The sequence below is a fragment of the Polypterus senegalus genome, chromosome 15, assembly GCF_016835505.1.
Source record: "Polypterus senegalus isolate Bchr_013 chromosome 15, ASM1683550v1, whole genome shotgun sequence".
Classification (NCBI taxonomy): Eukaryota; Metazoa; Chordata; class Cladistia; order Polypteriformes; family Polypteridae; genus Polypterus; species Polypterus senegalus.
This window is the reverse complement of record NC_053168.1, coordinates 32465892-32479738: the sequence shown is the minus strand read 5'-3', so window position 1 is coordinate 32479738 and position 13847 is coordinate 32465892. Positions and strand designations below refer to the sequence as shown.

The following is a 13847-nucleotide window of genomic DNA, read 5'->3' as shown; positions in this document are numbered from 1 at the left end:
CCAATTCAGTACACCTGAAAAAAAGGCTGGCCTCGTTCTTGTTAGGTTTTTTTTTTTTTTGAGGCCTACACCTCTTCCATTATATTTTATGAGAAGAATCTATGACAACATTAGAAACCACTCCTGATTTTGTAAAATTAACTGAGGCTGCTATTCATTTGTCAGGTTAGAATTTTTCAATCTGTTTGACTTATTGTCTAAAAAATATGAGAAACATATACAGCTAAGTCCCATTATCCATGAGCGTTACATTCCTGAAAACCCCTGCAGAAACTGACACTGGGGATACAATCCTATGGTAAAATTTGGGTTAGATTCCTATGGACCCAATTCACTATACACTTTTGCTAATTTTTACCATAAAACACATAAAATACCAATAATCAACTAAGCTCAAAACACTTATATTAGCACTAAGCTTCCCTGCCATTGATGGCAATTAATAAATATGTCTAAAAAACTGTGTAAAATACAGAGAACCCAAGGAGTATTATGTGAATGTGCAGAGTTACAACACAACAGAAGCTGTGAGAATAAAGTCAATAAACTGTTTTGCCAAAGCAGACAGGTAGGTACCTGGACCTCTGCAGCTGTATACTAAGGAAGAAAGGAAGCACATTTTAATGATTCCGGCTCATCTGGGACAAGAGGGCAGGACTTGCAGGGTCCTTTATAGGTTGGGTGTCCTTTTTGGATTTGGTGTCTAGGCAAATTGGTTCAGGTCTGGCAATGGTAGAAGGAGTTGGGAGGATGTGCCACTCCACTCTTGTCCCTTGAGACTTAATAATGATCCCTCTGCAGGTTCACCTATGGAAATCATGTTGCAACTTCTTCTTCCTCTAGATCAGTGATGGCGAACCTATGACATGTGTGCCAGAAGGGGCAGTCAGAGCCCTCTCTGTGAGCACGCATGCCATCGCTCCAGGGCAGAGTTTGTCAGAGTTTGTTACTAGAAAGCCAGAGGGGAGCGGGGCCAGGCTGCTCCCCTCTCCCTCTCCGGCGCACCTGAGGACATTTCTCACATCACCTGCCCCCCTGTCCAGCAGCCCAATGGGAACACTTCCTCCCTCCCCTATCTGGGGTAAGGCGGGCGGCTCACATGCAGGTGAGGGTGTGGCACGGACAGCAGCCTGTTGAGTCTGTGGTGAAGGTGATTCCTGTGGTGGAGTTGGAGGGGAGCATGGCTCACAGCGTGGCATAGCAGAGGGGAGCAGATTGTTGATTCAGGGAATATCCGTTTCTTTAGTGTTAACTAATAGTGTTAGCTATTTTTGGTATAGATTTGTATTGGGTGCTTTCTTTTTTTTTTAATTTTGTATTTTTGTAGACTCCAAGTCTTGAACATCCAAAAAATTAGTACAGCAAAAAAAGCAAGAACAGATAGTGGAAGATCATTCCAAGAGGCCTGGAGAGAGTCATTTGGAGTGACTGAACGCAACGCGAAAGCGTTATGTATTCTGTGTAACAAAAGTGTTGTGTGTCGCACATGAAGTGTCAGACGGCACTTTGACATCAACCACAGAAGTGTTGCCAAACTTGGTGAAACGGAAAGAAAAGAGTTTCTTGAAGGGAAACTGAAGAAATATCATTCCCAGTATCTTAGTTTTTGCAACTATGTTTTTAGAACAAATCATCTGACAGCTACCAGTTTTCAGATTTCACACTGCATAGCAAAACATGGTAAGCCCCTCTCTGATGGGGATATTATCAAAACAGCCATGTTGTCTGGGAGTAATTCCCTTTTTCATGATTTCCCAAACAAGGATAAAATTATTCGACGCATCTCTGAGATGCCATTTAGTAAAAATACTGTTAAAGATCAAGTCCAGCGCAGTGCAAGTGATGTTAGTCAGCAGCTCACCACTGACTTACAAAAGCCAGCCTGTTACTCCATGTGCTTGGATGAAAGCACAGATATAAATAATCATGCAAGGCTAGCAGTAATTTTGCGCTATGCTGTTGGTGACATCATGAGAGAAGAGCTGGTGAACCTGGTGTCTTTGCCTAAAAGAACTTAAGGGATAGATATCTACAATGCTGTGATGGAGGCTTTTTTGTCACAAGACATAAGATCAGAAAAAGTGCTTTCTATTGCTAGAGATGGGGCACCTTCTATGGTGGGGGCAACATCTGGTTTCATACAGTTCTTTGTTAAAGAAACAAAACATCAAGTCATTCAGTTCCATTGTATTATACACCAAGAAGCTCTTTGTGCCAGGGAAAGCAGCAAAACATTTGATGATGTCCTCAAAGATGTCACAAAAATGGTGAATTACGTTATGGCTCATGCTCTGAATTTTCGACAGTTTCATGCACTTCTTGACGGGGTTCAGGCACAGTATAATTGTTAAGTTCTGTACAATAATGTCCGGTGGCTGAGCAGAGGATGAGTCCTGGAGAGATCTGTAGCCTGTTTGGATGAAATTAGGCTGTTTATGAATGCAAAAGGGCAGGAATATCCACAGCTCACTGATATGGCCTGGCTTACCAATCTCATGTTTTTTTACAGATTTTACACTACACTTCAATGTACTGAACAAACAACTACAAGGTGTAGGGGAAACAACAGAAAGGATGTTTTATGATATCAAAACATTTGAGAGAAAACTGCAGGTTTTTGAAAGAGACCTTGAAAGTTGGAAAGTGGGCAGCTGAAATATTTTCCAAATCTAAAAATGCATTTTAAATATTCTACAACATTTGCAGACAATCCTACAAGCCATCAGGAAATCTACAAGGTATTTTCTAGCATTCTAGCATCAGAGCAGCTGTAAAGGTGAATTTTAGTAGCAGATTTTTACAGTTCTGTAAGGTGGAGACAACCCTGTGTTTTCTTACTTCTCCAGATAAAGCCAAATTTGAAGAACTTGATCTTTCCTGCTTACACTGGTTAGATTTAGGAAATCTGGAAATGGAGCCATTGGAATTTCAAGAAAGCTCTTTCTGGAAAAATAAATTCTTTGACCTGCATGAAACACTTGAGAAGACAGAAGGAATGACAAAGGACAGCACAGTTAGCTCTGAATAATGGAATCCTTAAAGTGTGGAATTCTCTGCCAAATAATCTTAAGTCAATGAAGGCAGTTGAGATTGCTTTCCTTACTTTGTTTGGAACATCTTATGCTTGTGAGCAGCTGTTTTCAGCTTTGAATTAAATCAAATCTGACACCAGAAACAGACTAACAGATGACCTGAGTGCTGCATGTGTTGCTCTCAAACTTACAAAGTATGAGCCAAGGTTAGACAAATTATCAGTGTGCATACAACAGCAAAAATCACATTCATTGTTCAAAATGCTAACTTTTACCTTTCAATAAAAAGTTGTTTGTATCATCGAAAGCTCCGCTATTATGTTAACAAAAGATGTTAATGTATGAGTTGTTTTTTCTAAACTAAAATCTCAGTATTCAGGTTAAATTGCCATGTTGGCACTTTGCAATAAGTAAGTGGGTTTTGGGTTGCAGTTTAGGCACTCAGTCTCTAAAGGGTTCGCCATCACTGCTCTAGATAGTCAAGTTCGATCGTCTTCTTGGCACTCCACCAAAGTTTGCAAGCAACTGCAGCAGGGCAGATCTGAGGATCTCGCTAAACCATCCAGTCGGTAGTAGCAATAGAAGGTGTACTCGGTGGACAACGGCTTAATCAGAACAAGCTTATGACCTGCACTTACTGGGAATTCCTCATTCATTGGGAATTATTGTAAGCCCTGTCATGAATGCTCCAATGGCTTACCTACGCCTCTGTACGCCGGGCAGACACATGTTGATCCATTCAGTGTAGAGTATGGGCTGCCATGGATATCTATGGCTACACAGATCTGTTATTGCTCTGTTTCACATGTTGCTGCCATACAATTTGCCTCTCAGGAATGTTTTACTATACAAGTAGGTTACACTTTTATAGAAGCACATAAAAGGTAACCATGGATAGCGAGGATTTACTGAACTTCCCACCGAGAGAAGACCCAGGACATACTGCAAGGAATCTGCCTTTCACCTGGTCTGAACATAGATGAAAATTTCCCACTAGAACATGGACAAAGTTTTGAGGATAAGAGCCACTGCGTGTGGCCACTATGACCCTAACCAGAAAATATCAATCAGAAAGTGAAATGAAGTAAAATGAATAATTTCTATTGAATCAGGGATTTGGCAAAAATATATCTGAATAATCAAGTGAGACGCGTAACAATTGAAGTACTGTGTTGTGTAAACTAATTCTTACTTAAGTTAGACTGAGTTGCAGTTGGGGTTTTTCTTGGCTTGCAAATGGACCAGACAGTAGAAGACTGCTGATCAGCTTATTAGCACACAATCAGGAATTTTGCTGTATGCAGCAGTACAAATTGCTGAAGTTCAATAACCTGCTGTCTGCATGAGATCATAGAATTAATTGTTTTCTTTGACTGTTCGATTGACTGAACGGTCTCCTCTCATCCATGAGTTGAAGGTCCATGCAAGCCTGCTTGCCTAAGGGAACCTGATGAATATTTACTTTGTTATACAACAGCAAAAACATACAAAACACAATTCACTTACCATGTCAGCGAGAGCAACATAAAGAAAGAGGCCAGTCGTGATGGTGAAAATCCACTCCTGCGCTGTCTGGTTCACGGATACCGAAAGCGCTATATACAGTCCAATAAATGAAGTCAGGGCACTCCCAAAATTCAGCAGGATGGCTCGCTTCACAGTCAAACCACAATGCATCAGAACAGCAAAGTCACCTGTGAGAAGAAAAGAAGCATCATCTTGGATATTAGAGTGGAACACGGGAGCAGGCAATAAGGGTGAGAGTATCTTCATTACGCTTGGGCATTACCTTGAAAATGGGAAATGAAAGAGTTCAGAAAATGGGTAGTAGAAATGATGCCCTTTCTTCTTGGTGTTATTTGGTAACACTGGACAAAATGCAAAGTAATACTTTTGATTCTTTATGTCCTAATGGGGTCTGTATAAAGCTAGGCCAATGGGCGTACAGTGGAACCTCGGTTCACTACCATAATTAGTTCCAAAACTCTGGTCGTAAACCAATTTGGTCGTGAACCGAAGCAATTTCCCCCATAGGATTGTATGTAAATACAATTAATCCATTCCAGACCGTACAAACTGTATGTAAAATTATATTTTCTTAGCTTTTAAGCACAAATATAGTGAACTAGCAAAATACAGCAGCGGAGAAGTAGTGTGTTAAAGAAGTAAAGAAAAAGAAAAGGAAACATTTTGAAAAAAACGTAACATGATTGTCAATGTAATTGTTTTGTCACTGTTATGAGTGTTGCTGGACGCCCAGGAGGACCAGAGGAGGGCTTGTGCCTCCTCCAGACCACGAGGGGGCGATCGCCCCAGGTGCCTGAAGAACCCTGGAGCCCAGCACTTCCACCACACCAGGAAGTGCTGGGGGGAAGACGACAGGGGACACCCGGACGGCTTCCGGGTGCGCAGCCGGCACTTCCGCCACACTGGGATGTGTCTAAGACTGATTGCCGGGAAGCAGCTGGAGCCCATCCGGGTTCCCATTTAAGGGGCCGCCTCCCTCCAGTCAGGAGTGGATGTCCGGTGAAAGAGGACAGAGCTGGAGAGAGGACGGGAGGTGGTCGAGAGAGAGGCACAGTGACTGAGAGTGTGGCCTGGACTTTGGGGAATCGGTGGAAGAGGCACAGGGGTTTGTGAGCACGAATTGTATATAATAGTTGTAAATAAATAGTGTGTGGTGGAACTATGTTGTCCGTCTGCCTGTGTCCGGGTCCAAGTTCACTATATATATATATAGCAAAATACCCGCGCCTCGCAGCGAAGTCGTGTGTTAAAGAAGTTATGAAAAAGAAAAGGAAACATTTTGAAAATAACGTAACATGATTGTCAATGTAATTTTTTTGTCACTGTTATGAGTGTCGCCCCGATATATATATATATATACTGCTCAAAAGAATTAAAGGAACACTTTTTAATCAGAGTATAGCATAAAGTCAATGAAACTTATGGGATATTAATCTGGTCAGTTAAGTAGCAGAGGGGGATGTTAATCAGTTTCAGCTGCTGTGGTGTTAATGAAATTAACAACAGATGCACTAGAGGGCAACAATGAGATGACCCCAAAACAGGAATGGTTTAACAGGTGGAGGCCACTGACATTTTTCCCTCCTCATCTTTTCTGACTGTTTCTTCACTAGTTTTGCATTTGGCTACAGTCAGTGTCACTACTGGTAGCATGAGGCGATACCTGGACCCTACAGAGGTTGCACAGGTAGTGCAACTTCTCCAGGATGGCACATCAATACGTGTCATTGCCAGAAGGTTTGCTGTGTCTCCTGCACAGTCTCAAGGGCATGGAGGAGATTCTAGGAGACAAGCAGTTACTCTAGGAGAGCTGGAGAGGGCCATAGAAGGTCCATAACCCATCAGCAGGACAAGTATCTGCTCCTTTGGGCAAGGAGGAACAGGATGAGCACTGCCAGAGCCCTACAAAATGACCTCCAGCAGGCCACTGGTGTGAATGTCTCTGACCAAACAACCAGAAAGACTTCATGAGGGTGACCCAAGGGCCCCATGTCCTCTAATGGGCCCTGAGCTCACTGCCCAGCAGCATGCAGCTCGATTGGCATTCACCATAGAATACCAGAATTGGCAGATGCACCACTGGTGCCCTGTGCTTTACAGATGAGAGCAGGTTCACCCTGAGCACGTGACAGAAGTGAAAGGGTCGGAGAAGCCATGGAGAACATTATGCTGCCTGTAACATCATTCAGCATGAGCAGTTTGGTGGTGGGTTAATGATTGTCTGGGGAGGCATATCCATGGAGAGTCACACAGACCGCTACAGGCTTGACAAAGGCACCTTGGCTGCCATTAGGTATCAGGATGAAATCCTTGGACCCATTGTCAGACCCTATGCTGGTACAGTGGCTCCTGGTGCACGACAATTCCTGGCCTCATGTGGTGAGAGTATGCAGGCAGTTCCGGGAGGATGAAGGAATTGATACCATTGACTGGCCACCACACTTTCCTGACCTAAATCCAATAGAACACCTCTGGGACATTATGTTTTGGTCCATCCAATGCCACCAGGTTGCACCTCAGACTGTCCATGAGCTCAGTGATGCCCTGGTCCAGATCTGGGAGGAGATCCCCCACAACACCATCTGTCATCTCATTAGAAGCATGCACCAATGTTGTCAGGCATGTATACAAGAACACAGGGGCCATACAAAGTGCTGAGTACAATTTTGAGTTGCTGCAATTAAATTTTGGCAAAATGGACTAGCCTGCCACATAATTTTTCACTCTGATTTTTGGGCGTCTTTGAATTCAGGGCTCTGTAGGTTGATCATTTTCATTTCCATCAAACGATGTGGCATCCTTTCGTTCCTAACACATTACCCAGTCTATATCAGTATAGATATCCAGGAGGATTTCTTTTTCCCATTGAGATCTGATGTGTTTTCAAAGTGTTCCTTTAATTTTTTGAGCAGTTTATATATATATATATATATATATATATATATATATATATATATATATATATATATATAGAGCAAAATACCCGCGATTCGCAATGACGTCATGTGTTAAAGAAGTTATGAAAAAGGAAAGGAAACATTTTAAAAATAATGTAACATGATTGTTAAAGTAATTGTTTTGTGTATTTGGCAGCAGCGTCACAAAGTTGTTTTCGGCAGCTGCATCAGAAAATGTACCACAATGTCTGACACGCCACCTTTTTACTGTTTTCTCACAGCTTGGATTGCTGCTGTCATAATCGGTTTGAGTCTACATAGGGACCGGAAGAGGGTCAAAGCCCACCCTGGATCACGTGGGGGCCGCCTTCCCTGTTGTTCTGGATGCCACGGGTTGAGGGCATGGAAGCCCTACTCTGTAGGGGCCCATGGTCACCGCCAGGAGGCGCCCCAATGCCTTGGGGACCTGTTGCCCCAGCACTTCCGCCACACCAGGAAGTGCTGGGGGGGAAGACTTTGGGAGACACCCGGAGAGCTGCCTGGAGGACAGCCGGCACTTTCGCCACGCTGAGGCGTGGCCATGCGAGGAATGCCGGGAACACCTGGTGCTTATCCGGGGACTGCATAAAAGGGGCTGTCTCCATTCATTCAGCACTGGAGTCGTGAGGAGGCAAGACGAAGCACAGAGGAGGTGTGGAGGCAGCCCAAAGAGAGGCATTTGTGGCCAGGACTGTGTATTTGGGGATTGTGCACTGAATTGGGTCTGTGTGACCATTGTAAATATTGTAAATAAATGTGTGGTGGTTGAGAAACAACATGTCCGCCAGTCTGTGTCCGGGCCAAGTCCACGACATATATACACATACATATCTTCATATCTATATACATATATATATATATATATATATATATACATATCTACATATACACACATATATACAGTATATATATATATATATATATATATATACATACCTATCTATACATACATACATACATACATACATACATACACACACACACACACACACATTATATATGTGTGTGTGTGTATGTATGTATGTGTGTGTGTGTATATATATATACTAGCAAAATACCAGCTTACAGCGAGAAGTAGTGTGTTAAAGAAGCAATGAAAAGAAAAGGAAACATTTTGAAAATAACGTAACCTGATTGTCAATGTAATTGTTTTGTCACTGTTGTGAGTGATGAGTGTTGTTGTCATATATATATATTTACACACACACACATAAACATATATATATATATATATATATATATATATATATATACATATCTATACATATACACATATATACATACATATATATCTACATATATACACACACATATATACACACAAATACATATATATATATATATATATATACACATATATACACACACACATATATAAACATATATATACATATACATACATATCTACATATATACACACACAGCTATTTCAGATCAGTGCAATACGCTGTTTGTTAAAACGGTTGACTCCCGCTCTTACGTGCAATAACAAATCAAATCATTCAGTTGTCTTTGCTCTTATGTCATTTTAGAGCTGGACGCCTGGCATCTTTTTTTGGCCACAGGTTCGTTTATGTTTGCTGTGAGGTTCTGTGTTGTGGAGATTCTCAGGATGGATTGCAGGTGCTCATCAGTGAGGCGACTCCTGTGTGCTGTTTTGTTAGTCTTTATCACTGAGAAGAGCTTCTCACACAGATATGTGCTACCAAACATGCACAAGGTTCGAGCCGCATGTAGACGGACTTTTTTTGTTCATCAAAGTCACCAAAGCGCCGTGCAAACTCAGTGCGCTCAGTTTATCAGCAAAGTGCGTATTTGGGAACACCGTAGTGACGACTTGGTTTAACAGTACTTGGCAACAGGGAAAGTGGGGCAAGGTGTACTGCTGCATTTGTGTCTCCCATAAAAGCAGCTTCACTTGAAATCACTTTGTGATTGTGCACGGGTTAAAACGTCCGCTGAAGTGTCAGATTCTTATTTAATTATGCTGTTTTCTGTATCTTCTGAATTGCATTCAGGTTACCCTGATGCAAGGCAGCTGAAGCGCTGCATTATGGGATCTGTAGTTTATTGTGTTACCAGCGCTTCATATACCGGGCTTTAATAACAATAATACAGTATATAAAATGATCTCGGGCGGATATAATTACACGCCGGGCGGATGTGGCCCGGCCCTTGAGTTTGACACATATGGACTAAATAGAACTTGAAAAGATATATTTTTCAAATGTGATCGCAATTCAGATAGAGTTGACGCGCACTACAGCCTGCATGCCTTAATGAGTCATCCTCCCCTCGCTCTTACTTTTTTACCGTTCATCTAATGAATACACGGAGTATGGCTTTACCAAAACAATCATTGATGGCGAATAAAGTATCCATTATTCGAGTATGTAGAGCGGGATATATATATATACATATATACCCGCGTATCGCAGCGGAGAAGTAGTGTGTTAAAAAAGGTAGAAAAAGAAAAGGGAACATTTAAAAAATAACGTAACATGACTGTCAATATACAGTATTTGTTTTGTGAGTGTTACTGAGTGTTGCTGTCATCAAGGATTTGATTATCAGTATTTCTTTCAATCAGGTTCGTATTTGGAGGATGTGTTGTGTTCAAGTTACATTCCGTGTTTGTCAATCGTTGTAAAGAAGACAGGTTTCATTCATCGATTCGTTTCTTACTGCATCAATAAACAGCTCGTCTTCTTCTTTATCTGAGACCTGACACACTGCATGCACGGGTTTTTTTACACTGTCTTCCTTTAGCGGGACATTGACTTTTTCCACCGTGTGCTTTGTTTCCGCAGTAGCTGGATTTATGAATATGCTTATCAGGCGCTTCATATTTTTGCTGCCTTTTCAATTGTGTAATTCGGTTTTTGTTCAGCGCTCTTTGGAACTGTTGCCTTTTATCTGTGCACTGCGTCAGTTCACGTGAGCCACTCGGTGTACATGCATCGAAGGTTCCCAGCTGTGCTGGTGCCATCTCGTGCTATGTCCGTGGCTGTATTTAATGTTACCTTAGTCCTGGCACTTAAAACTTTCTCTCGCAGTTTCGCTGAGTTTGTGTCAAACACCACCCTGACCATCTCATCTTCCTCTCCATAAGCACAGTCCTTCACCCGTGAATATTTACCCGTGGCAGTTTGCTATTGGATTGCCGCTGACGGACGGCCTTATATGGGCAGGCACTAAATTACAAGCGCCAGCGCAGCCTGTCTATGAACTTAATTTAAAGTGTAGGTTTACATCGTGCTTTGTTTCCGAAGTAGCAGAACTCATGAATATGGTTGTATATGTCACTCGCTCGCTTCCTATTGTTTCGCTGCCTTCTCAATTATATAATGCATGTTTTCTTAAGCGCTTTTTTGAGCTCTTCCTGGTTTTCTATGTACTGCGTGATTACGTGGGAGGCGTGATGATGTCACACGAAACTCCGCCCCACAGCGTTGAAGCTCATCTCCATTACAGTAAATGGAGAAAAACTGCTTCCAGTTATGACCATTACGCGTAGAATTTCGATATAAAACCTGCCCAACTTTTGTAAGGAAGCTGTAAGGAATGAACCTGCCAAATTTCAGCCTTCCACCCACACGGGAAGTTGGAGAATTAGTGATGAGTCAGTGAGGGCTTTACCTTTTATTATTATAGATTATACCATAGAATGCAAAGCGTAATAGTAAACTAAATGTAAAAACATTGAATAACACTGAGAAAACCTTGAACAACAGAGAAAACTAACACTGCAAGAGTTCGCGCTATAGTGCTAGGAACCGCTAAAAACACTTTTTTTTTAATGAGTTTTAAGCACTGGGAAAAAAATGACCATTTGAAAAATCTGTAATTTAATAAACCACCAAGAAAAGTAATATTGCCACAATGCACGCTATGAACCAATCGCTGTAAACTGAACTGAAAACAAAAACAAGCCTTTTCTACCTTATTGTCCAGCCCTCCCTCTCTCACTCGCTCACTCACACTCTCTCTCTTTCGTGTGTGCGTGTGTCTCTTTCCCGAGCCTGGAGCGCCTGTGTGTGTGTGTGTGTGTGTGTGTGTGTGTGTGTGTGCACGCGCGCGCCTCTGTCTCGCGTGCCTGTGTGTGTGTCTCTCTCATGCCCCGTGTGTGCGTGTCTCTCACATGCGATTTGTACGTGTACCGAGACGTTCATGAACCGAGGTTCCACTGTACTTGGTCCTGAGCCCCCTTTTAAGGAGCTTTTCCTTCTGTCAGAATGCCACTAAGATAAAATGTACTGAGGTTTTTGTTTTATAGTAAGTTAGGGGCACCATAATAATACTGTATAAACCACTATGTTACTGTATATAAGTCCCAATGGTCACAAACATTACTTTTAACTTTAGATCACATTTACAATACATCCAATCTGCTTATTTTTATTCATTGATTTTCTAACTCCCTTAATGAAACTTTCCTGGCAACATCTGTTTACGAGAGGTTAGGAGCATAAGCTGATGCAGAGCATTGCTGCACCCACCACACGACAAACCAAGTCAGGATCCCAGATTAGAACCTGAGTGCAGCCATGCGACGGTTGACACCTCAGCACCTCACTAGTTCAGATGGAGTAGAACAGTGTGAGGTTTTTATGGTGGCTGGAGTGCCAATTCTGCCACCAACCCCCAAGTTTTTCCCTGCAGGTTGGAGGGCCTACATGCAGGGATGGATGCAGATTAACGGAGCAATTGCAGATTTAGGGCCTTGCTCAAGGGCCCAACAGAGCAGAGTCCCTTTTGGTATTTACGGGATTCGAACCAGCAACCTTCCAATTGCCAGTGAAGATCCCTACTTCAGAGTCACCACTCCGCGCATCTATGAGTGGGGACCCAAAATCTCCCAAATCGGTCTTTGGCACGAGAATAGGGTGTAGTTATTGAGTATGCCACTAGGTGTCATATGCCCACAGTCTTTTTAATTAGTCTGCCGACTGGCATTGTGCAGACGTGATCAAGATATGTATTTCTGCTGATTATTGTACAGTCGTGCGTGTGGCTTTGACAATTTTATTTTTTTAAGTCCAAAAATTCATGTTTGCTAATATCAAACATCAAGACAACGATGATTGTGTTTTTCAACATTAATGGAGTTTGCCCATAAACAGAATGTTAATCAGCAACATTATACGGAACTGGACTGCTGAGGCATCTGAGGAAAAGTATCAGGAAACAAAAGTCTGGAGCAGTTGCACACGCAAAACTGCATTTTGTACCAGGATACCACACCTGCACACACTGCTGCACCATGACAGCTCACCAGCATACATCACATTGTCAGTCAAATTAGTTTTTGATCAGAAATAATGTGGGTGTTGCTTAAAACCATCCAGCATTCACCAGATCTCACTCCCAGTAAGTTTTTGTTTTTTAATCAAATTAAAATTGAGGCTGAAGGAAAGAAGATTTGCTACCGTGGAAGACATCCAGGAAAAAAAATGCAGGAGACTCTAGACACACGGTAACAAAAGATGAGTACAGGAAATGTGTTGGATTGCATCTCCTGGGATTGACTTAAAAGAGAATTGGCGTATGTTGTATAATAAAGTTTCTTTTTTTTTTTTTAAACAATTCTGTGAATTTTTGGTTCCCCTCCTCATCTATAAAGCAGATATTCCTGATGCTTGCAGGACAAGAACTAGAGGGGAGGAAATTTTGGCCTTCTTATGATGATACCTGTAGTGCTCTTATCTTTTACCCACCTCGACTCTGCCCTCACTTACAACAACTCTACATGGTGGTCCAGATCTAATTATGCAGATCCAGATCGTCTGGATGACTTTGATTTATGCGGGGATGATTCTAGTTCGGAGCAAAGGCGATTCTTCATGTCGTCGGTTCACACACTTCTCGATGGTCCGGGATTTTTTGGGTGCTTTTCTATGTAATAAAATTAATAAGTTATAGAGTAATGAAAATTGCGCTAATTAGATCTGGACCATCCTATACAGAACTACAAGATAAGGAGGTCCTGCAAAGCTGTTCAGGTCATCAAAGCTACATTATGAGTGCTCTGTCGACGGTTTGTGACACACATCACATGACCACGTGTTACAGTTTGGTCTTGTTTTCAATTCCAATGTATTATATAATTTTCAAATCTATTAATTTAAATTTTTAAGTAAAGTGTAAACTTTGTGGGTTTGAATTATACAGAAGCTATTTGTTATCACATTTTATTGTTTAAACCACTATTTAAAGATGTTAAAACATTTTAAAGTCTTCCCATAATGCCATATTGCACTGCCAATTTTCTTTAGTAACTGCAGAATTGCTAGCCTCAGATGACAGGAATTGACATCAATGATCAGAGTTTGCGGATAAAATTCTTTATTTC

At 41.8% G+C, this 13847-nt stretch overlaps 1 protein-coding gene across 2 annotated transcripts in view; it reads right to left on the bottom strand.

Moving 5' to 3' along the window:
- slc39a4 (solute carrier family 39 member 4) overlaps positions 1–13847 on the bottom strand; it is a 90271-nt gene that overhangs the window by 2000 nt on the left and 74424 nt on the right. For both annotated transcript variants that reach the window (XM_039737243.1, XM_039737244.1), the window contains one exon: positions 4539–4726. In XM_039737243.1, the coding sequence (XP_039593177.1) occupies positions 4539–4726 (188 nt within the window). The remainder of the gene's footprint in view (positions 1–4538; positions 4727–13847) is intronic.